General features: G+C 49.3%; 2 protein-coding genes across 8 annotated transcripts; both read right to left on the reverse strand.

Annotated features, from left to right (window-relative positions):
- Positions 1-1,022: 1,022 nt before the first annotated feature.
- Positions 1,023-8,371, reverse strand: TMEM89 (transmembrane protein 89). Its single transcript, XM_079101506.1, has 3 exons — positions 6,822-8,371; positions 3,612-6,352; positions 1,023-3,377 (listed from the first exon to the last, which is right to left on the reverse strand). Exons 1-2 carry the CDS (start codon positions 7,221-7,223, stop codon positions 6,185-6,187), a joined length of 570 nt encoding a protein of 189 aa, XP_078957632.1. The 5' UTR covers positions 7,224-8,371; the 3' UTR covers positions 1,023-3,377; positions 3,612-6,184.
- A 158-nt stretch (positions 8,372-8,529) lies between these two features.
- Positions 8,530-18,564, reverse strand: SLC26A6 (solute carrier family 26 member 6). 7 transcript variants are annotated; one of them, XM_079101505.1, is made up of 21 exons: positions 17,214-17,286; positions 16,443-16,601; positions 16,221-16,360; positions 15,953-16,063; positions 15,252-15,415; positions 14,946-15,110; positions 14,715-14,867; positions 14,279-14,361; positions 14,047-14,194; positions 13,697-13,810; positions 13,507-13,584; positions 13,118-13,213; positions 12,921-13,027; positions 12,681-12,750; positions 11,656-11,748; positions 11,470-11,574; positions 10,969-11,061; positions 10,053-10,229; positions 9,809-9,863; positions 9,082-9,218; positions 8,530-8,845 (listed from the first exon to the last, which is right to left on the reverse strand). In XM_079101505.1, exons 2-21 carry the CDS (start codon positions 16,559-16,561, stop codon positions 8,831-8,833), a joined length of 2,223 nt encoding a protein of 740 aa, XP_078957631.1. In that variant the 5' UTR covers positions 16,562-16,601; positions 17,214-17,286; the 3' UTR covers positions 8,530-8,830. The 7 variants fall into 7 exon arrangements, 1 of the variants encoding a protein (XP_078957631.1); XR_013757447.1 differs by lacking the exons at positions 8,530-8,845; positions 9,082-9,218; positions 9,809-9,863 and adding an exon at positions 17,739-18,562 and having other exon boundaries at positions 10,091-10,229; positions 10,969-11,574; XR_013757448.1 differs by lacking the exons at positions 8,530-8,845; positions 9,082-9,218; positions 9,809-9,863 and adding an exon at positions 17,739-18,562 and having other exon boundaries at positions 10,091-10,229; positions 10,969-11,574; positions 16,776-17,286.
- Positions 18,565-19,858: the final 1,294 nt, after the last annotated feature.

Consider the following 19,858-nt stretch of genomic DNA (forward strand, 5'->3'; position numbering starts at 1 on the left):
GTGGTAATGTGTATGAAGCCCTAGGTTCAGCCCCCAGTATGAAAAAGAGAAACAGAGAGAGAGAGAGAAAACTGAATATGCCTTTAAGACTCCTAAGACTCCATGATCCTAAGCAATGGAGTATTTGGGATCCAATATCAATGGAATGTTCATAGGTTCCAGTCCTCCTCTTTCTTGGGCATTTTGATCCACATCAGATGACAGAAAAGAGAATCCCCAGCAATACCAATTACTAGTCAGTTGAGTTTCTTAAATTTGTGTACCCTATCCCTTGAAAGTGTAATCTCTGTAGGACACACAAAGATGAAGTTAAGAGGATAAAAAAAACAGCACATTTTCCTGTGGAGTCACATAGGTTGATATATTTGAACTGACTGGAAAAATACTGCAGCTTTGAAGTTGGGAGTAAGGGACCCAATTTTGGCGTTTTCTAAAGGCATTTTGTTATTAATCCTTACAGATCTCCCATTGTTCTCTTTGATTGCAAGATTATCTTTCCATCTCAAATAATTTTTCTTCCCCTTTCTTTATATTCTCATTCTAGAAATTCCATAATGGATATATTCTACTTAATAGTGTCCCATAGGTCCTTCAAGATCTGTTCATTCTTCTTCATTCTTATTGATCCTCAGACTTGATAATTACAATTGTCTTATCTTCCAGTTCAGTGCTCCTTTCTTCTGCCTGTTCCAGTTTGCTATGAACCTAGAAAATTTACTAGAGTAAATTTTTCATTTCAAACATCATATTCTTCAGTTCTAGAGTGTGTTTGATTTCTTCTTAAAATTTCTCTTAATATTCTCATAACTGGTATTCTGAAGTCCAGCACAGTGGTGCACACCTACAATCCCATCTATCTGGGTAGCTGAGGCAGGAAGGTTGCAAGTTGGAGGCCAACCTCAGCAATTTAGCAAGACCCTGTCTCAAAATAAAACATAAAAAGGGCTGGGGAATGTGGGTTGGTGGCTAAGTGCCCCTGAGTTCAAACCCTGGTATTAAAAAAAAAAAAAAGAACTGGTATTTTGAGTATTATGTGTGGTATCTTTGGAAATCCAATTATCTCACTCCTCAAGGATAGTTGATTTCTGCTTATTAAAAAGATGGGACCACCATCTTTTGTGACTTTCACATACTATTTTTGCAAAATGTATGTTATTTTTGTGTGTAGTCACTGAAATTTGTTCCATTGTCTTAGGTCAGTAAGTAACCTGATAAAGATATCCTAAAACATCCGGCTTCCAAAAAGAGAGAAATACTCTATCTTTAGATTTCCTGCAACTGGGAAGTCACTTCAGCTTCCCAGCTGCAGGGATTGAAACAGCGGAAACTCACTAAACTTTACCAATTTCTTTATCAAACTATCTCCTGGATGCTACCAGTGTTCATCTAGACTTCAGAGTTCCAAAAAGTTGGTTCAGGCAGTTTCTGCAAACTCAATACTTGTTTCTATGGAGGGAAAATTCATGAAGTTTTCTAGTCCACTCTCTTCTGTGACCTCACACCCCTCTTGCATATTACTCTTATCACTCAAAATGAAAAACCTGATGTTATTAGAATTGCATCAACTCCAACAATTTGGGGTGAAGTGCTTTCCTGGACAGTTGAATGACAGTTCCAATATCAAGTTCTAATTTCATTGGGTGTAACAGTTTCTTTCAATTTATATCCCTCTTCTTACAGTTACCATAAGTAGCAAGAATCCAGAGTGAGTGGACCTTCAACACTTTGCTTAGAAATCTATGCTGCTTTATATCCAAGTTTATAGTTTACAAATTCTACTTTCCACCCTACTATGGGATTCAATTCCACTAAACTTAACAAGGATTCTTTTTCCTATAACTTCTAAGCCCTCACCAGCAGAATCTTTAATATTCAGATTTCTTTTAACAGTTCATTGAAGGCAATCTTGGCTTTTTCCTGTTACGCTTCTCATTATTCTTCTGGCCTCTGCCAACTGCCCAGTTCCACCTTTTTGGGAATTTGTGTGTGTGTGTGTACCAGAGTTTGAACCCAGAGGCACTTAACCATTGAGCAACATTCCAGACCTTTTCATATTTTAAGGACACCTTTTCTTTTTTTTTTCAGTGCTGGGGATCGAACCCAGGGCCTTGTGCTTGTAAGGCAAGCATTCTAGCAACTGAGCTATACCCCCAGCCCCACTTTTTGTATTTTAGAGACAGGGTCTCACTGAGTTGCTTAGAGCCTTGCTAAATTGTTGAGGCCAACTTTGAACTCACAATCCTCCTGCCTCAGCCTCCTGAGCTGCTGGGGTTACAAGCGTGCACCACTGCACCAGCATGCTTTTGGAATGGTTACAGCAGTATCTTATCCTCTAATCTCAATTAGTTTTCTATTCCTACAATAACATATTACTCCTGGGTTGGGGGTGTAGCTCAATGTTAGAGCACTTGCCTAGCATGCACAAGGCCCTGGATTCAATCCCTATCGACATATATACACACATGCAAATTAACACAGTGACTTAGAACACAAATTTATATCACAACTCTGTCTCTGCAGGCTAGAAGTTCAACATGAGTTTCATTGGGCTAAAATCAATGTATCAGCAGGGATTCAATCCTTTCTGGAGGCTATTGGAGAAAATTTGCTCATTAAAGTTGTTGGCAGAATTCAATTACTAGTGGCTTTAGGAGTGAGGTTCCTATTTCTTTGCTGTCACCTGAGGGTCTTTTCCTGCTTGTAGAAGCCACCTGAATTCCTTGGATCCTTGGCCAATTGTGGAGGATCAAGTCCCTCTCATACTTTGAATTTCTGACCAACTCCTGCTTTTTCAACGTTTTCCAACTCTTCCACTTTCAGGCTCATGTGATTATATTGGGACCACCAAAATAACCCACAATGATCTCACTATATTAAAGTCCTTTCCCCTAACTTCATCTGCAAAGTACTGTAACATATTCAGAGGTTCCAGGGATTAGGATATGGACATTGTTAAGGGATCATTATTCTACCTATCATACCCTCTCTAGTAGACACCAATTCTTGCTCCTCCTTAGACCCCTCCTTCCTGCTTTCCAGAGCACCTTCTTTCCCTTGATCTCCTGATCACCTTAAAGTTCCTTTAACAGGTCAAGTTGTCTCCCCACTAGGCACTTGAATGTGTTTGTCCTTCTGAGTGGAACTCTCTTCCCTCCCTCTGGTCATTCTACTCATCCTTCAGGTCCCAGCTGTCAGCCCACCTCTGTACCACCCCAGCTGGGCAGCATACTTTACTTCAGAATAATTGCCTTTTCAAGTCTGTTTCATCAGCACTATACCTCTATTTGCAGTAGATAAGGGAGGAATCAGGTCTATTATGCACATTAGTATATACTCACATCCACACAGAGTCAGCAAACAGGAGGTGTTCATTAAACCTTTTTTTTTTTTTTCTTGAAGATTTTTTGTAATTTTTTTTTTTATTGTAAACAAATGGGATACATGTTGTTTCTCTGTACATGGCGTAAAGGCATACCATTTGTGTAATCATAAATTTACATAGAGTAATGTTGTTTGATTCATTCTGTTATTTTTTCCCTTCCCCCCACCCCTCCTTACCCTCTATACAGTCCTTCCTTCCTCCATACTTGCCCCCCTCCCGTTCATTAAACCTTGAGGAGTGCAGTGGTGGATCTCACAAGAGGCAAATGAAGTTTGGCCTTCAATGTCCTTTACTTTCAGGCCTTGAGAAGGGCCCCAGTAGTGTGTCCGGGGGCAAATATTTTTGGAAAACATACAAAATTAAGATAATCTAATTGCATTCATTTAGGACCTTTGTCCTTTCTGCTCAGACTTGTCTCTAGCCTCATGTGGTAGGACATTAGAGAAGCTGTGGCATTTTAGAGTAAATCCAAGAGGAAGGTGGGTTGGGGATTCCAGGTTGGGTTCCCTGGAAAGCTAGCTCTAAGAGGGAGATTAGCGTCCAAGATATTTACCAGAGCAGTCAACTGGGATCAGTACCTGAGGAAGAATAGGGTTGGGTAGAGGAAGAAATGTAGGCTCTCCATGGCTGAGGCAGACCTGTCTTCTGGTTGCCTTCCCAGTGGCAGGTAGTAGCCAGTCTTTTTTGAAGGGGACTTAAGTGGCACATCTGTCTACCACAAGGAAACACTTGGTTTGGGTTAGGAGGGACATATTTATGTGATTTGTTCCACTCCTGTGTAAAGTTAGCTTATTAATCCTCTTCTGGAATGTAGCCTGCAGGAACTCCTACAAGGTGAGAACTCCTGACAGAAGTACAAAGTCTTAATGCACTAAGAAAGTGCCCCACAGTTCCGAGCACTGGAAAAATCATGAGACATGAAGGAAAAATAAGGTTTGAAATATGTGGAGCCAGAAGTCCACCTATGGAAAATTCTTCCAAATCTTACAGTTCCTGTATGAAAAATGGATGAGTTTCCAAATTTGGCAGCAATCCTTATATCATCAGTTGTTGGGGGCTATGCCATGCGGACTACGCCAAGATGGCGCCTGGCAGCCAGCCAGAGGTTGTTTTGATCACATCGGTGGTGAGGAGGTTGATTAACATAAGCACACCCAGGTGATTTATCATTGGCCATATTCAATTAAGTCCATGCACACAACGTGCACAGGTGTTCCCCAGTGCTCCTGATTGTGCCTGCTCTTTTTTTGATCTTTACCGTGATTGGACAGCTAGCTCCTCGCCTAATCTTCGCATAATTGGCGTCAGCCCTACCCTTCACCTCCTGGAGGGGATATAAGCCGAGGAGAGCTGGGGTTCCCAGGTTTCCTGAATCAACAATAAACCATTCCTAAATCAAGAGCCTCGCTACTTGTTTGTCTCCCGCACCAAACTGACTCCGCTGGACGGCATCAATCAGTAACAGGTTAGAAAGTAAAATAACTTTCCTAAACTATCAAATAATTAAAACTCAAATTTTAATCAACCGTTAGAAGGAAGACTGAATTATCTTTCCCTTTTCTAGTAAAAAAATTCTCCCCCTAAATTACAAAATCCTTATTGTTTAGAGGCCATCAGAGTAAGAAGCCAGAAAACAGAGGGGAAAATTATAGGAATGTGTTATATAATATGTACCATAAAAGATATATTTCCAGATTCACTATTATAATTATCAACTTAAAACCATTTTTAATTTGTCATCATTTATTTTTTTTTTTCAATGCTGAGGATTGAACCCAGGGCCTTGTGCACATGCTCTGCTACTGAGCTAAGCTTTTTCACTTTCTAGTGTTCGATTTATTTTTTATTTATTTATTTTTGTTGTTCCTAGTATTCAATTTGCAATGGCATATTCTTTTTCTAAAACAGGGACCCCCAAAATGCATGTGTCTCAGGCCCAAATCCACATGGATCATCTTTAGTAGGACAGAGGGAAGGGAGTAAGTCTGGGGAAGTTTGACCCTTACTCCTCTTCCAGGGACCTTGGAGCAAGAGCCCTCAGGTATCGGAGAATGTTTGAGGTGGCTACAAAAACAAAGGTAACTAGGGCTGCCTACCTGGCTCCAGGTTGGTACTTTTGGGCCTGAGCTGGGGATGGGGACAGTGGGGGACCTGAATAGGTGCCAAGGATCTGGAGAGTGGCTGCTATAGGAGACTCAAGAGCAGTGACCCCACTGGAGTAAGGTTATGCCAAGTCCAGGGAAGAAGGAAAAAAAAGCCAGCTGCTTTCAGGTGGCAAGACTAAAAAGTCATGAGGACGTCTCCCCCACTGACCTCCCAAAGGTGATGATGAAGGTGGAGGAAGTAAAGGATTGGATGATACCCCAGAGACTGGGGGGTTCTCAGTCCCCATCAGAGATCCTTGGAATCTGGTTCTAGCCTCATCACTACCCTCCTCAGATGACCAGGCCCTTTCTCTGTACCCCATCTGCACTGGAGAAGCCTGGACCCTTCCTTGGCATATGAAGTCTTCCACTAACAACCACTTCCCATCCTGACAAGAAGCATGGAACACCAAACACAGCTCAGACTGAGGTCTCCACCTGGAGTAACCTTTCTCATACCCATTCCTCCACAGGACTCAGGCACTTTGTCATTTCCTAGACTCCACAGACCTGCTAGTTCTAAGAATAGAAAAGGGCCACAGGGTGAAGAGAGGCCGAGAGAGAACATTTGCACAGGCTTGAGTCCCAGCCAGGGACCTCAGATTATCCCCACCTTGGCTGGCCATCAGGCAGAGAGAAATGTGTTGGATCACCCATACTAGGTGGGAGTCTCCTTTATTTGAATTCGTTGCTGGGTAGCTAGACGCTGCAGGTGGCCCTCAATATGGATCAGGAGGGCATCCAGCATGTGAAGGACCCCAAGGAGTAGGGCACGATCTGAAATTGGAGTCCGCCGTTTCCAAGGTCCGTAGGAACCAGTGGTCACCTGTGGATGCTGGGAATAGGAGTGCAAGCCTTACTCCAAAAGGTAGGAGTGATTGGAGGGGGGGGAAGGGGGCCTAGAAAGTGGCAGCAAGGAGAAGGGTGTAGGGTTATGGGCTTGTGCCCCTAGGAGATGGGAGAGATGACTTACGGTGATAAATCCCTGAGGGTCTCCTATAGGCTAGCAGTTCATGGGACCTATGGGCCTGGATGAGAAATGGGTATACAAAAGGAGGACAAATTGGGCAGGGTACTGACCATGGGGAATAGTCAGGATGGATGGGTTCTAGACATGCATTTCATAGAGATGTGTGGACAGATGCAGGGACAATAGGGTATGGGGCTGGGTGATGTTGGGCAGGAGGCCCGTGAGACCTTATAAGGAAGACTTATTGGGGAGGGATGGGTGGAAGGTATGGGCCCATTGGGCATGAGTGGACAAAGGAGCTGTGGGGGAGGAGTACTGTGCTCACCTTACCCTTAGTGACCTGTGAACGCCACCGCTGCAGCATCGCACGGCTGATCACCAGCATCATGGTGGTGGTTATTGTGACTCCAGCCACAGGGTAGATGCGGTTCCCTCCCAGGCCCACCCAACTGCCAGGACAGCCCAGGCTGCTCCTGCAAGAGTCCAGGCTGTTTGGCTGGCAGCCCCAGGGCTGCAAGTCCAAACCCACCTGGTACCAGAGGGGCCGTGACCAGGCATGGGTGGGAGCAGGTATTGCCAAGAGGAGCAGTGACAACAGAAAATACAGTGAGTGCAGCATGGCTGTGGCCACTACCAGAAGTCGGAACCTCTGCGCTTGGCAACCACCAAACACCCCTCCCCCAAGAGCAGGCCCAGCTCTAAGGTAACAGGTTCCAGCAGGGCCCATAGCCTTTCATGACCAGCCTGGACAGAAAATGGAGGTGGGGGACTGGGTTCCAGGGCTGAGGGAGAATGGCAGGTCTGGGGCCTGGCAGGCCCAGGACAGAGGGAACATCTCTTATCTGCTACCTTCCCTGCTTCCACATCACCTATCATCCCTTGCTAAAATCTGAATACCCATGGCCACTATAGCCCTTTGTTCTTCACCAGAGACAACACTCCCAGGTCAATCAAGCAGTGTGTAACAGAGCTGCTCACTGACCATGTCCCAACCCAGCCCAGCTCCACCATCCATATTGCATGAGGGCTCAAAAACATGGTACCCCTCAGTGAAGTCTGAGGGTTTACACTGGCCTGTGAGATCTCCCTCCCACTCATTTGTGCTACACCTGACTCATGCACACATCTGCTATTCCCTATGTCAGGAGCAATCTGTCTCTTAGTCACCTCCTTCTGGCTAGAGTTTCAGTTCAACTGACACCTGCTCCCTAAGCCTCCCTCCCATGACCATCTTGAGTAACACAGCCCTTTCTAAGTGACCCCTACATTGTTAATGCTTCAAAGTCCTTCTACCTTCAATTTCATATTTGAGGTCTACCTTCCACTCCAGCATTCAAGTCTCCATTCAATCAATATTTACAGAGCACCAGTTCCTGGTACCAGAATGAAGTGTGACAGCAGACAAAAAGCTCTGATTTCCTGGACTGAGGTGAGGTTCTAGGGGGAGGACAGATGATTTGTAAATATAGTGCCAGGCACTGACATAGGCCATGATAAAAATAGGCCTGGGCAAGGGTGCCTGGGTGATTTGGAGGGCAGAGCAGTCTCTGTGGTCAGTAACTGATGAATGGCAAAGTTCACATGTTTTGAGCAGGTGATTCAAGTCCTGCACTCCTTTAAACATTTCCCCACATTTGTTCATTTAATATAGAGTAGTTCATGAGGTGAATGCTATTGCCACTCTACTCATACTGAGGCCCAGAAAGATCCTAGTGCCCCCATAGACACTCTGCCAATCTACTGTGTCAAAGTCCCCATCTGCTGGGTCATATGCCCTGATGTTGGCATTTACTGGCAGAAATCAACAAATGCTTCTTGGCTGACAGTACTCTGCCAAGTCCAATGATCTAATTATGTAAATAGGCAATCAATCACACTTATGGATGGGGAGAAACTTGAGCCTGGGATGTCCCCACATTGGGTCTGGCTCCATAGCTCCCCTACTTTGCATACTCTACCTGACCTTCCCCAACAACCCCTTTCCTCTTCAGTCTCTACCTCGGGGCATAAAAAGGTCAGAAGCCAGAACTGTGAACCATTCAACTCCCCAATCAAGCTCCTACCATGCCATTGCAAAGCCTGGAACTGGTTGAACAAATCTTTATTCCTGAGACTGAAAATAGACATTGGTTCCCTCCCCAAACCTGGCCAAGGCTAGTCTGACCATAGTACCCTCTCTCAGGCCTATAGCCTGAACTTGGATTCCTAAGACCTCCATCCCTGAGGATGTGTGCACCAAGGGGCTCCTGGGTGGACCAGGTGTAGGAGAGCTTCTTGACGGTCCTCTGTCACAACCTCCAGAGGTGAGCAGTCTTGGACAAGGTGGAAACACAGTCAGAGTTTGGTGGCCTGCGTAAATGGAGGAGGGGAGGTTCTAGTCAGTCTCCAGAGGATATATACCAAACACTTTCCCCAGGACAGCAACCCCTGCTCCCAGAAGCAGCTTAATCCAAAGGCAACAGGGGCAGGAAATGGTCCACTGAAGGCAGAGCCTGGTCAATAGATGGACTTCCTGGAGTTGGGGTCAGGTTGGGGACAAGCAACAAATTAACAAAATCAGCCTAGTAGGATAGAAACAAGCTTACCAAAACAGGGCTGACAGGGCCAGACCTGGAGTGTTGGAGGGCAAAGGTCACAGCATCATGAACAGAGACAAAGAGATGCTGTTTTGTTATAGATGCATCGAAGAACCGCCCAGCCTCAAGCTGGGTGACCACAGGACCTGTATGCAAGAAATAGGTCTCCTCTGACTCTCAGGACCACTACGAATTCCAGTCCTAGGCACCCATAGAATGTTCTGATGTCTGCCATACCATCTTCCACCCCAGACTGCAGCTAGACACCCAGTTGCTCCTTACACTTGACTCTTTCCTCCCAGGGCACCTTTTTTTTTTTTTAAATAAAGGTGCTGGGAACTGAACTCAGGGCCTTGTGCATGCAAGGCAAGCACTCTACCAACTGAGCTATATTCCCAGCCCCCAGGGTACTTTTTTTTTTAAATTGTTTTAGTTGTAGGTGGATACAATACCTTTATTTTATTTTTATGTGGTGTTGAGAATCAAACCCAGGGCCTCACATGCTAGGCGAGCATTCTACCACTGAGCCACAACCCCAGCCCTGTTGCTGGGGATTGAACCCAGGGCCCTGTGCTTATAAGGCAAGCACACTACCAACTGAGCTATCTCCCAAGCCCATCCCCAGGGCACTTTTGACCTCTAGTTTCACAGACTTTCTCCTTGCGATTTCTGGCAAACCTCTCAGCAAAGAGTCCTGACCTCTTCCTAGATCACCCTGTTAGCCCAAACAACGCACTGTGGCAGGATGCAATGTACACCTCCACTTCAATCTCCCGGAAGTCACGGAAAATCTGCAGCAACAAAAGAGGCTGAACTCAAGGAAGGCTCAGAGACTCAGAGGGGATACTTGGGTAGGTTTGGGAGAGCAATCTTTGAGGGTGAGATTGCAGGGTTTGGGGGCAAGCTCAGAGGGATCTCAGGGAAAGTTACGGAGTCAGCGTGGAGGCCAGGGGGGCCATGGTCTGCCTGCAGCTCCTTACATTCTTTAGGCTCTTGATGCACACAGTGTCTACAAAAGAGAGGGCACCCAGGTCCAGGATGAGGCTATGAAAGTCTGGCTGAGGCAGGCCCAGGGCCTTCAGCGTAGGTACTTCTGGAGCCTTGACATCTTCTTGACCACTAGCCACAACCTCCTCCAGCTCATTCTCTGGCCTTGCCTGCAGGGGAACCAGACATATGGAAGGATAGCCCATGAGGAAGTGAAAGCAGGGAACATACAAAGCACCTGGGGACACATGGGATCAGACATGACAGCATGCATGTAAACACCCACATATAGGGAAATGCAGGAAATACATGAGGACATAGACATGGGGGAGTCATGTATATATGCAAGGACAGGCAGTGTAGATACGTGGGGACATACAGGAGGGCATGCCCAGATATTCACATACAGCTGTTACCTCCTGGGTTCAGGCTTAAAAGGGACACGAGAAGGGAGGATGCTGGGAAACTATGTTCTATCATCAGCCAGACAGGGTGGAGTGGGTAGGGGTACAAGGACAGACCGGAACAGACAAATGCATTCATGTGCACACACTCACACAGACACCTTGGCAGCCCGTTCTGTTTGAGTCTCTAATTGAGCAGACCATCCCTGTTCCCTAGATTTTCCCCATATAGTCAAGCCCTTCCCTCTATCCATGAGCACAGACTGTGGGATCTATAAATTAAAGGTCTTTATCTAGGCCTGAGATTATAGACAAAGAGAACAACAAGCAGAATTCTGTTTTGCCAGCAGTCTTTCCACAGAGTGTCAGAGCCCTCACCCTAGTCCTGCCATTGTCATATCCTTGAACCCACCATTGGTGGAGTTCCATGAATTTCCTCAGATGTGTGGGCACCCACATCTCTGCAGCTCATGGCTGACCTCTCCTCTCCCACCTCTAGCCTCACCTTGGTCTTAGAGCCTTCTACATCATTGCTCTTGATGTCTCCAAGACTGGTGTTGACATTGGTGGAAAGTGAGTTGTCCCTGGAAGAAGTGGCCTACGCCAGGGAAGAGTGGAAACAGGAAAGAGTTATCCCAGCTGTCATATGACAACATGTCAGGCAGGTTTGGTGTTGATCCCAGGTTCTGGGCAAGTAAGTGGGCCAGGACTGGAAGCTGTGGGATCTGGGGCAGCCAGGCTGCAAGGCTCTGATCAATCCTGAGAACAACCACAGAAATGGAAGGATTATGATGGTACACACTGTCACTGGTATAGGAAGAACAACAAAAGACCACCAAGAGCCCTGCCAGGGAGTGAAACAGGGAGGCTGGAGAAAGGTTGGGGGAGGAACACTGGGGCAGGGACAGAGGTCAATAGTGAGATAAGTTGGCTGGGGTCAATAGCAGGAGGGGGCAGGGGCCAGCCCAGAGCAGGGCCAGGAGTCAGCCACTGGAAGGGGCCCTGCCTGTTCTTGGAGCAGCTTGTCTTTCTGCAGGTGCTTCATCTTCAGCTCCTGCTTCTTGAGCAATTTCTTCTTCTGGGAGATGAGGTGGTCAACATCCACACCACACTAGAGGTGAATGTAAAAGAAGATGGGGCACCCTGGGAAGGCAAGGGGCCCTCAGACAGTCCCCAGGGGCCCCAGTCTCACCCTTTGCTTCAGTGTGTCACTGTAGAGCTCAGCGTTGGCAAAGTATATGGTGGCTGAGGAGCGAAAGACCTTCACACCTGGGACCTCCCTGGCCTGAGGATGGGACAGGGTTGTAGGGGAGCTGAGTCCTCTTGCTCCACTGCATCCTCTTCTATCTTTCCTCCCCAAGGGTACTCAGTGCCTACTCTCACCTCCCACCCTCTGTCCCCAGCCTGTGACCAAAACCCTGCCCAGAGCTTGACTCCCCATCCTGCTTCTTCACCCCTGCCCAGGCCCTCTCCCCTCTCCTGCCTTTTGCCACTACCCAGGTCAGATTTTGGTGGTTCCTAGGCCTCCTCTTAGATCTCCAACTCCCATCATGTGGGGTTTTTTCCTGGGCGCAGACTCCTCTAAACTGTCACTCCAATCAGACCACCCTCAGTTCCCACCTCATTCACAACAGTCAGATCTTTGCTAGGCCTGTGCCACATGGTGCTCCCTCTCCATCCAGCTGAGTCAATCCCCTCATGTCCTCTCCCACACTTTGGATTCCTTGATCCCATCCTTTATTCTGCCTATCACTATGCTCACCCTTTAAGTCTCCATGTCAGGGGGAAGTAGCTTACTTTATTCCTGGCCCCATCAGCTGTTCCCGTCCTCACAGGAAGCAAATGAATGCTCAGAGATTTAGTAGATCAACTGATTAGATCAGGAAATAGCCTCTCCTACATTTGTGACCTAGGACACTGCCCCTCTATACTACTGACCCAGGGCTTCTCCTCAGGATGAGACTTACACTGTTAGCTCCAAGATTGACCCTTCACCAGACCCCTAGACCTATCTCTCTCCACTCCTTCTGTCCCTACCCAGCCCCTCACCCAGAGTGGGGGCTATAGACCCAAACTCCTCACTTGAAATTCCAAGGACCAAAGTCACAGTGCTCTCAGTCTGCTGGGTCCTTGCCAGTGTGGAAGGGATTGACAAGGGCCTGCTCTACCTGTCCCACCCAACTCATGCTGTCCTCCTACTCAGCCTCTGCCACTCACATCTGAGTACTCTGCCACATCTCTGTAAATATCCGTGTCTGACACCTGCCCCAGGACAGAGTAGTGAGGTCTGTGGAGGTGAGAGTGAGTATAAGAAGAGAAGAAAGGGAGACATGAGGGCACACTGAGGAGTCTATGGTTCCCCCTTTCCCAGAGATATGGGGAAAGCTGAGGGGAGCCAGTGTGCAACTTACTCCCTCCACAGCTGGAATGAGCGGGGGACCAAAAGGGTTGACTCACAGCTGTGTTCGGACCACTACAAGCAGCAGGGAGAAGCCTACTGCAACTGCCAGGCCAAGGTCCAGGTTCAGCAGGATGGTGGCCACAAAGGTCACCAGCCAGATGAGCTGAAAATAGAAGGGCAGGAGTTAAAGGGTCTAGAGAGGCTACTGGGGCTAAAGGCACCAATCCCATCTCTTGGCTCCCAGGCCTCTTACCAGGTCCACACGATTTGCCTTCCAGAGGGAACATATGTCAGAAAATTGCATCAACATGCCCTTTAGGTTCACGATAATGGTGGCTGCCAAGACTGCCTGAGGTAGAGGGAATATCACCAGGGCTACTGATAGGTGTCTAGATACTGACCTCAACCACCTAGGCATGATCCAGACTGATCACAAGAACCTGGTCAGAACTCACCGTGACTCTAACAACTTGGATTTGACTCTAAAAAATTCTAACACCTGACCCTAGAGGCCAAATCTCACCCCACCCTTGAAAACTAGGGCATGATCTTGTATCCCTGCTCCTTACTTGGGTATAAACCGAACTGAGACCCTGACCTCACCAAAGCCCTGAAAACTGGTTGGGTGGGATGGGGGCTCACCCTAGGTAGATCTTGGAAGAGTTCCCCAAGTTTGAGAATGATGAGGAGGATAAAAAGGGAAGAGACGGCTCCAGCAACCTATGGGAGAGGGGTGAGCAGTGGGTGGAGATGAGCAGGGGTAAACTACCCTGGCAAAACAATGTGCATGCATAGGTGTAAGTACACCCTCAAGCCCATACCCAAAACCCACCTGTGTGTTGCCCCCAGTGCCTTCCTGTACAAGGCTCCGGGACATAGAGCAACTCACAGGGAAGCATTGGAAGATACCCCCAATGAGGTTACTGAGGCCAAGGGCCACTAGCTCCTGTTGGGGGAACATGGGTTTAAGGAGACTTCCCAGAGATGCCTGGTCACTACCCCACTCTGTTTAGGCTGATGCATCTCCAATCCCCAACCCCACTTAAGGGCCTCCAAAGACTTGGCTGCTGTACCACACATCCTTTTCTTCCACCCTCAGTCCCACACAAATCCCACCAATCCTCCCTCCCCTCAGCTGCTGGGGACTCTCTATGTCCCCTATATGTCCCTCATCACCAAGACCTGGTTGCTGTCCACACGGTAGCCATGTCTCAGGGCAAAGATCTTCCCCAGTGAGATGGCAATGGCAAACCCAACCACAGCGATGGCGAAGGCATTTCCCACAAGCTTTACAAACAGCTGGGGGTTGGGAGCCACCGGGGGTACAAGTCTGAAAGAGGCATCTGTGAGGTCAGAGAAAAGTCATGTCCCTGGCTACCCAGCCTTTCCTTCCTTGACAGAGTCCAGAACTTACCCTGCAGGGATGTTGCCCACAACATCCACCCCAAATCTCTGCTTCAGGCCCACACCATAGGAAATGCCTGTGGCCCCAATGAGCTGTGGGGAGAGGAAAGAATCAGGGGAGGAAGGTGCAGGTATTATTGTCTGGGAGAATGGATAAACCCCCTTGGGAGAAAGAAGACATTGGAGCAAAATAATCTTCTGAGGGATGGGGGAGTTGACAGAGTGAAACAGACATCACCATTTTGGGAAGGGGAGATGCCATCAGGGGTAAGGAGAAGTCAATGGGTTTTTTTTGCTGAAATACTCAAGAACCCTCACAGTGACCACTTCAACCAGCTCTCAAATACATGGAGGCTTCCCACATAGCTGGGATCTATCCTCACTTGCCCTCTTCCCCACTGCCCTCTGACACCCAAACCGCAAGCAGTTCACCAGGAAACCCGAACCGTGAGCAATTCCCCAGGTATCGGCAGGGGCAGATACCGCTGCAGCTTGTCATTCAACAGCTTCACCACCACAAGTACCACCCCTGCCACAACTGCGGTGACCACGGTGCCGATGACACTCTGGGACAGCTTCCAGCAGACCTCCAGCACTGTCTGAGGAGAGGTGGGGTCACAGCCAGCACTCAAGTTCATGGGGCACATCTATTCACCCCTTATCCCACCCTTACTCACATAGATGAGGGACAGCGGCCCGGAGTGGCTCTCCAGCTGGAGACCAAACACATACTTGAGCTGTGAGACAAAGACCTGCACAGATGCAGCTGTGGTATAGCTGCGGACCAGAGGCTCTGACAGGTAGGTGACCACAAAGCCAAAGTGCACCAGGCCCAGTCCCACCTGTGGGATGACAGGGGAGAGTCAGGACAGGCAGGAGTCCTAGGGGTGGTCTAGGACAGATGGAATCAGAACCATAGGGGATAAATGAACGGGGAGGGGGGAAGGATGGTGATAGGAAATCTGGGGGCTGGGGAAACATACTTGGAAGAGCCCAACCAGGACACTGAGTGTGGAGGCCAACTGCACACGGGTGGCATCTCTGGCTGTTTCATTGACTGTGGAATTTGAGTCTAGCAGGAAGTCCTTATCTGGGGCTAGGGATTCTGTCACACTGCCCACCATCACAGACATGACAGCAAAGGTCCCTGCAGGGCAGAGCAGGGCAGGTTTGAAGAGAAGAGAATGCTGCCCTCCCCTGGAGCTTTGGTCTTAAGAGAGCCAGGGGACATCCAGTTCTAGACAAATGTCCTTAGAATAAGGCTGTGTAGATGAGGGCAGGTCAGGAGTCAACCCTGAGGCTCATGAGTTCTTAAGGGTATTAGAAATGCTGCCCTACATTATGTACCTTGCACCACTTGTGTCATTGGCCTAGAGAGACACAGGCTCTCCATGAATTGGGGAAGGGGAGACAGCCTGCATTGACTGCCCCACATTCCTGGCCCCTTGATCTGCCTCATCCACTCACATTCTCCTGGAGCCAGGGCTTTGAGGTACCCTGCATCTGTGCTCCCACAATCAATGGCCTAGTCCTGCCTAGGAATGACCCATGGGCCAGGCTCCTAGTGACCCAGCAGCCATGCTATTCTCTCCCCTACTTCCCTGCCCTGCTCAGCCCTTCCTCACCCTGTCCTCCATGAGGGATATGGGCATCCTCCTAGAAGTCTAGGTGTGACTCCACTTACCCACCGAGATATGTCGGGAAGTACCAAACAGGAAGTAGATGAAGACTGGGTAGAAGGAGCTATAGAGGCCAAACACAGGAGGCAATCCAGCCAGGAGGGCATAGGCTAAGCCTGGGTGTCAAAAGATAGCAAAGCAGGTTTGAAGATGAGGATCTAAAAGGTTGGGGGAATCCCAGCCCTGGTTAGGGCTGGATCAGAGATCATGTGTCCAGGTTTGGTATATCACAGATCACAGGGATTCCAGGTCAGGGCCTTGAATATGGCTCACCCTGTGGAAGCTGCATGATGGCAACACTCAAGCCAGATAACAGGTCACCCAGGAGCCAATCACGCACAGGATAATGGGGTAACCAGCCCAAGACGGGGAGATGTTGGGTCAGAAGGGCACGGGCCCGTGAATGGGAGCACCTGGGGATGTAAGGGGTCTATATGAGGGACAGGGGCTACCTGGGCCCTGCCAGAGTCCCCAGGCCTCTCTCCCTGGCCTTACTGCAACCACGTTCTCCAATGATGGGTCCTAGGTGCTGAGCCCCAGCGCCCCAGCTCTTCCAGTTGCTCCTGGTTCATTAGTGGTCGTTCCACATGATAATCTTGCTTCTGCAGCTCCATTGTCTGTGTTGCAGACAGGAGTGCCTGTGTGTCCTTTGGTCTGGGGTAGCAAGATCAGAGATACAGATAAGGATACCCCTTACCCAACCTTCCCTATACTTACACCTGGGACCAGAGTCACATACCTGATTTTTCCAGGCCCTAAGATCTAGGTAGATCCAGCCCCCAGCTGGTCCCTGCAGGCCCCATGCCCACACCCAGGCAGAGGCAGTACCTGAACTTTGGCTGGTGGAAACCTCTTTCTGGGCCAAAGTCCCTCATGAAGGGATGAACAAGACCCACACTTTCAGCCTAGGTGTGGCTGCCCAGCCCTGAGTACTGGTCCAGGTCTAGGTCCAGGTCTAGGTCCAGGTCCAGGTCCAGGTCCAGACTGATTGCTCTTATTAGCCCCTTCCTCCCAGTCCCTTACCCTCCCTGAGTCAATTCCTGAGTCCTCATCCAGCTGCCACATAAGCCCAGGCCTGGCTGGCAGAGAACAAGTTTAGGGAAGGAATCGAGCAAACCAGAGGTCCAAGTTTTCAAGCAATTCTGTCCAAGCTTTCAGGCCTCCAGATGAGACCCTCCCCTCGAAGGGAAGGACTACTTTCCCCTGGACCTCTAGCCCCAGGGTCGAAGTTGGGGCCTACTCGGAAAGTCAAAGGATGGCTCTCACCTGTGGGAATCTCTGAGGAGAAAGGGGTCTTTCCTGAATTTGGAAGGTCTCACTTGGGAGGAAACAGTCCCATCTGGAAAGCAAAGCTTTTCCCTTAAGTAGGGAAAGTAACCTTGGAATAGAAACTTTCAGGGGCCACTTAGAGGGAACTCTGACCTAACAGGAAAGCCTTCACCCATCAGGCAAATTCTAATCTGAGGTAAAGTTCTGACCTGGAAAGAATCTTTTATCTGCCTAATGGCTCCCCCTCTGAAGTGAAAGACCTTATCTGAGAATAGGAGATAGAGATGGGTGGGTAGGAGGGGGAAGTCTTATCTGGGAAATACTCTCACCTAGGAGAGGCCACACATGGCTTGGGAAAAGGGTCTCTTGGGAATAGCTCTCAACCCGGTAACGGTGGTAGAGGGGGTTCTGGGGCGGGAGGGGTTCTAGAATATTAGAAAAGTTTCCACCAGTCAGGAGAGTTTTGACCTAGGAGAAGCTCCAACCAGGGGAGAGGATCCCACCCGAGGAGCAGGAACTCACCTGGGAAAAGCTTCTAACCTAGATGTCCCTGTAGGAGGAGGGAGTAGAGCTGGTGCAAGTAAGATCCTCAGAGGGCTCCGCTGTTTCACGGAGATCTTAGAGACACCTCTCCCCTCCTCGGGAAGTCACTGAGGTCTTCTTAAAGGGCTCCCTCCCTCGCAACGCGTGTCGCTTGCCTAGAGGGCGGAGCCTTGATCCTTGGCCCCTCCCTCTGGGAGGGCACAGGGCCCTGTTAGGCCAGAGCTCTCATTCCCTGCTCAGTTATTCAGTTAGGCTGATTCGGGTCCCAGCTGATCCACAGGTCCCAGCCAGAAACTCTCTTGCAGCGATCTCCCAACCCCAACGCACCCCAGCCAGCACACCTCCTGGGCCGGGGCTCCTCTGTACGCAGCTACCTCCCTGCGGCCCCCTGTTAGCCCTCGGACAGAACTCCAGTGGCTTTACGCATAGCCCTCAGGGGCTGGGGTCGCGCCGGCTCCCGCCCCCATCCCTCGCTGCAGATGGGTAGCCACCTGTGGGAAATTGTCAAAGCAGTGAACCAGTGATTGGCAGAAGGAAAAGCCTACTAGGGACTTAGCGGTCTCTCTTCGGAAGCCCAGGCCGGGAGACCGCGAGAAGACCACGAGTCTACCCGCGCCTCTTGGACAAGCGGAACCCGGGCCATGTCCAGCACTCACCCCGAAGCATCCGACAGCCCCATGGCCCTCAGGCTGCTAAACCGACTGCTCCAGCAAAAGGCCGCTTGGGGCCGCAGGTGGCCCGCAGAGAAGGGCGAGGTGGGCCTCAAGCTCCCGAGGCTTATCCAGGGGCAGGGGCAGGATGGGGAAGGTTTGGGCCAATCAGCGTTCTGGGGGCAGGGACTGAGTCACGCTTTCTGGGCGGGGCGAGCCGGGAGAAGGGAATTTTAACCCCTTCTTCACCCGCGGCATGGCTCCTTGCTTGCTCCCCCTTGCGGCTTGCTTAACCGCCTGCCCCGAGCCTGATGGAACCGCAGAACTTGAACCAAGAACCGAGCAGGACTGGCAGCGCAGTACTGGCCATAGCCACGCCTCTAGGGCCCTGAGTGTGATGGAGCCGATCCTGGTGCTGATTTTGCCGAGGTTCGCTGGGTAGTGTGACCTAATGGGTATGTCCAGTGACCTCAACATTAACTCTGAGGAATGCAGGTCTTGTGGGGCCTCTCATATGTCCAAGCTAAGGGTGCCACCCTCAGGCTTTCCCTTGGAGACCAGAAGGCATGCTTCCGAGACCAGCAAAATGTCAAGTCCTCTTCAACTCTGGCTGCGAGGATCCCTCCGAAAGGTGCAGGAAGCACAACCTTCCTGATCCATGGAGGAACCCAACATTCTGCCAAAAGGCTGGTAGGGATTAGTGCTATAGTGAGCAAGGCTGCAACTGCAAGATGAGCTCCTAGGGTTAGTTGACAATTCCTGGTGCCTAGGGCCAGGGAGGATCCTGTAGCAGTGGTCCACTTTATGTTTTGAATATAGCCCTTGCTGCTCTGCCACTGTAGCCAGGGCTGCAGGCCCTGAACACTAAGGAAGTCCTGCCTTGATCAGGGAAGAGGTTTCCCTTGGCACCCTACTCCCAGCACCTGTACTCCAACTTACTTTTTAAATGGACATGTTTCTTTCTCTTCCTCTCTCCCTGCTCCTCCCTAATCTCAGGGGAAGCAGGATTACCTTTCTTCCCCATCCTAGACAGTTATCTGTCTCTGAGGAAAGAAGGAATCCAGATTTTGGGGATGGTACCAGAAGATCTCAGAAATGACTATCTCCTAAAATAACAGTGCTTTACAATTTCAGACACAGAACACATGGAATGTAGCCTTCGAATCACCTCTTTAAAAGCCCCCTGTCCTACTGATGGGCAAAATCACAGACTCTGGGACAGGAGTCCCTGTGTTTTTCCTTTGCTAGCAAAACATTAAACCTTTTTGCTTTTTCTCAAGACTGTGTCCTCATTATTGGTTTGGCACTTGGGACAAGGACTGAGCTTTCAGCAACACCCTGAGCAAAAAAGTGCTCAGTTGTTGGGCATGGTGATGCCTGCCTGTAATCCCAGAGGCTTGGGAGGTTGAGGCAGGAGGATCACAAAGTTCAAAGCCAGTCTCAGCAACT

The sequence above is a fragment of the Sciurus vulgaris genome (genome assembly GCF_902686455.1).
Source record: "Sciurus vulgaris genome assembly, chromosome: 10".
NCBI lineage: Eukaryota > Metazoa > Chordata > Mammalia > Rodentia > Sciuridae > Sciurus > Sciurus vulgaris.

Excerpts from the sequence above, each read along its gene's own strand:
- TMEM89 (XM_079101506.1), bottom strand. The coding sequence starts at position 7,223 with ATGGGCCCTGCTGGAACCTGTTACCTTAGAGCTGGGCCTGCTCTTGGG. Across the intron at positions 6,353-6,821 it reads CACAGGTCACTAAGGGTAAG|GTGACCACTGGTTCCTACGG; the intron begins GTGAGCACAGTA and ends CAGCATCCACAG.
- SLC26A6 (XM_079101505.1), bottom strand. The coding sequence starts at position 16,561 with ATGGAGCTGCAGAAGCAAGATTATCATGTGGAACGACCACTAATGAAC. Across the intron at positions 15,416-15,952 it reads TTCCCGACATATCTCGGTGG|GGACCTTTGCTGTCATGTCT; the intron begins GTAAGTGGAGTC and ends TCTGCCCTGCAG. Across the intron at positions 13,585-13,696 it reads GCACTGGGGGCAACACACAG|GTTGCTGGAGCCGTCTCTTC; the intron begins GTGGGTTTTGGG and ends CCTCTCCCATAG.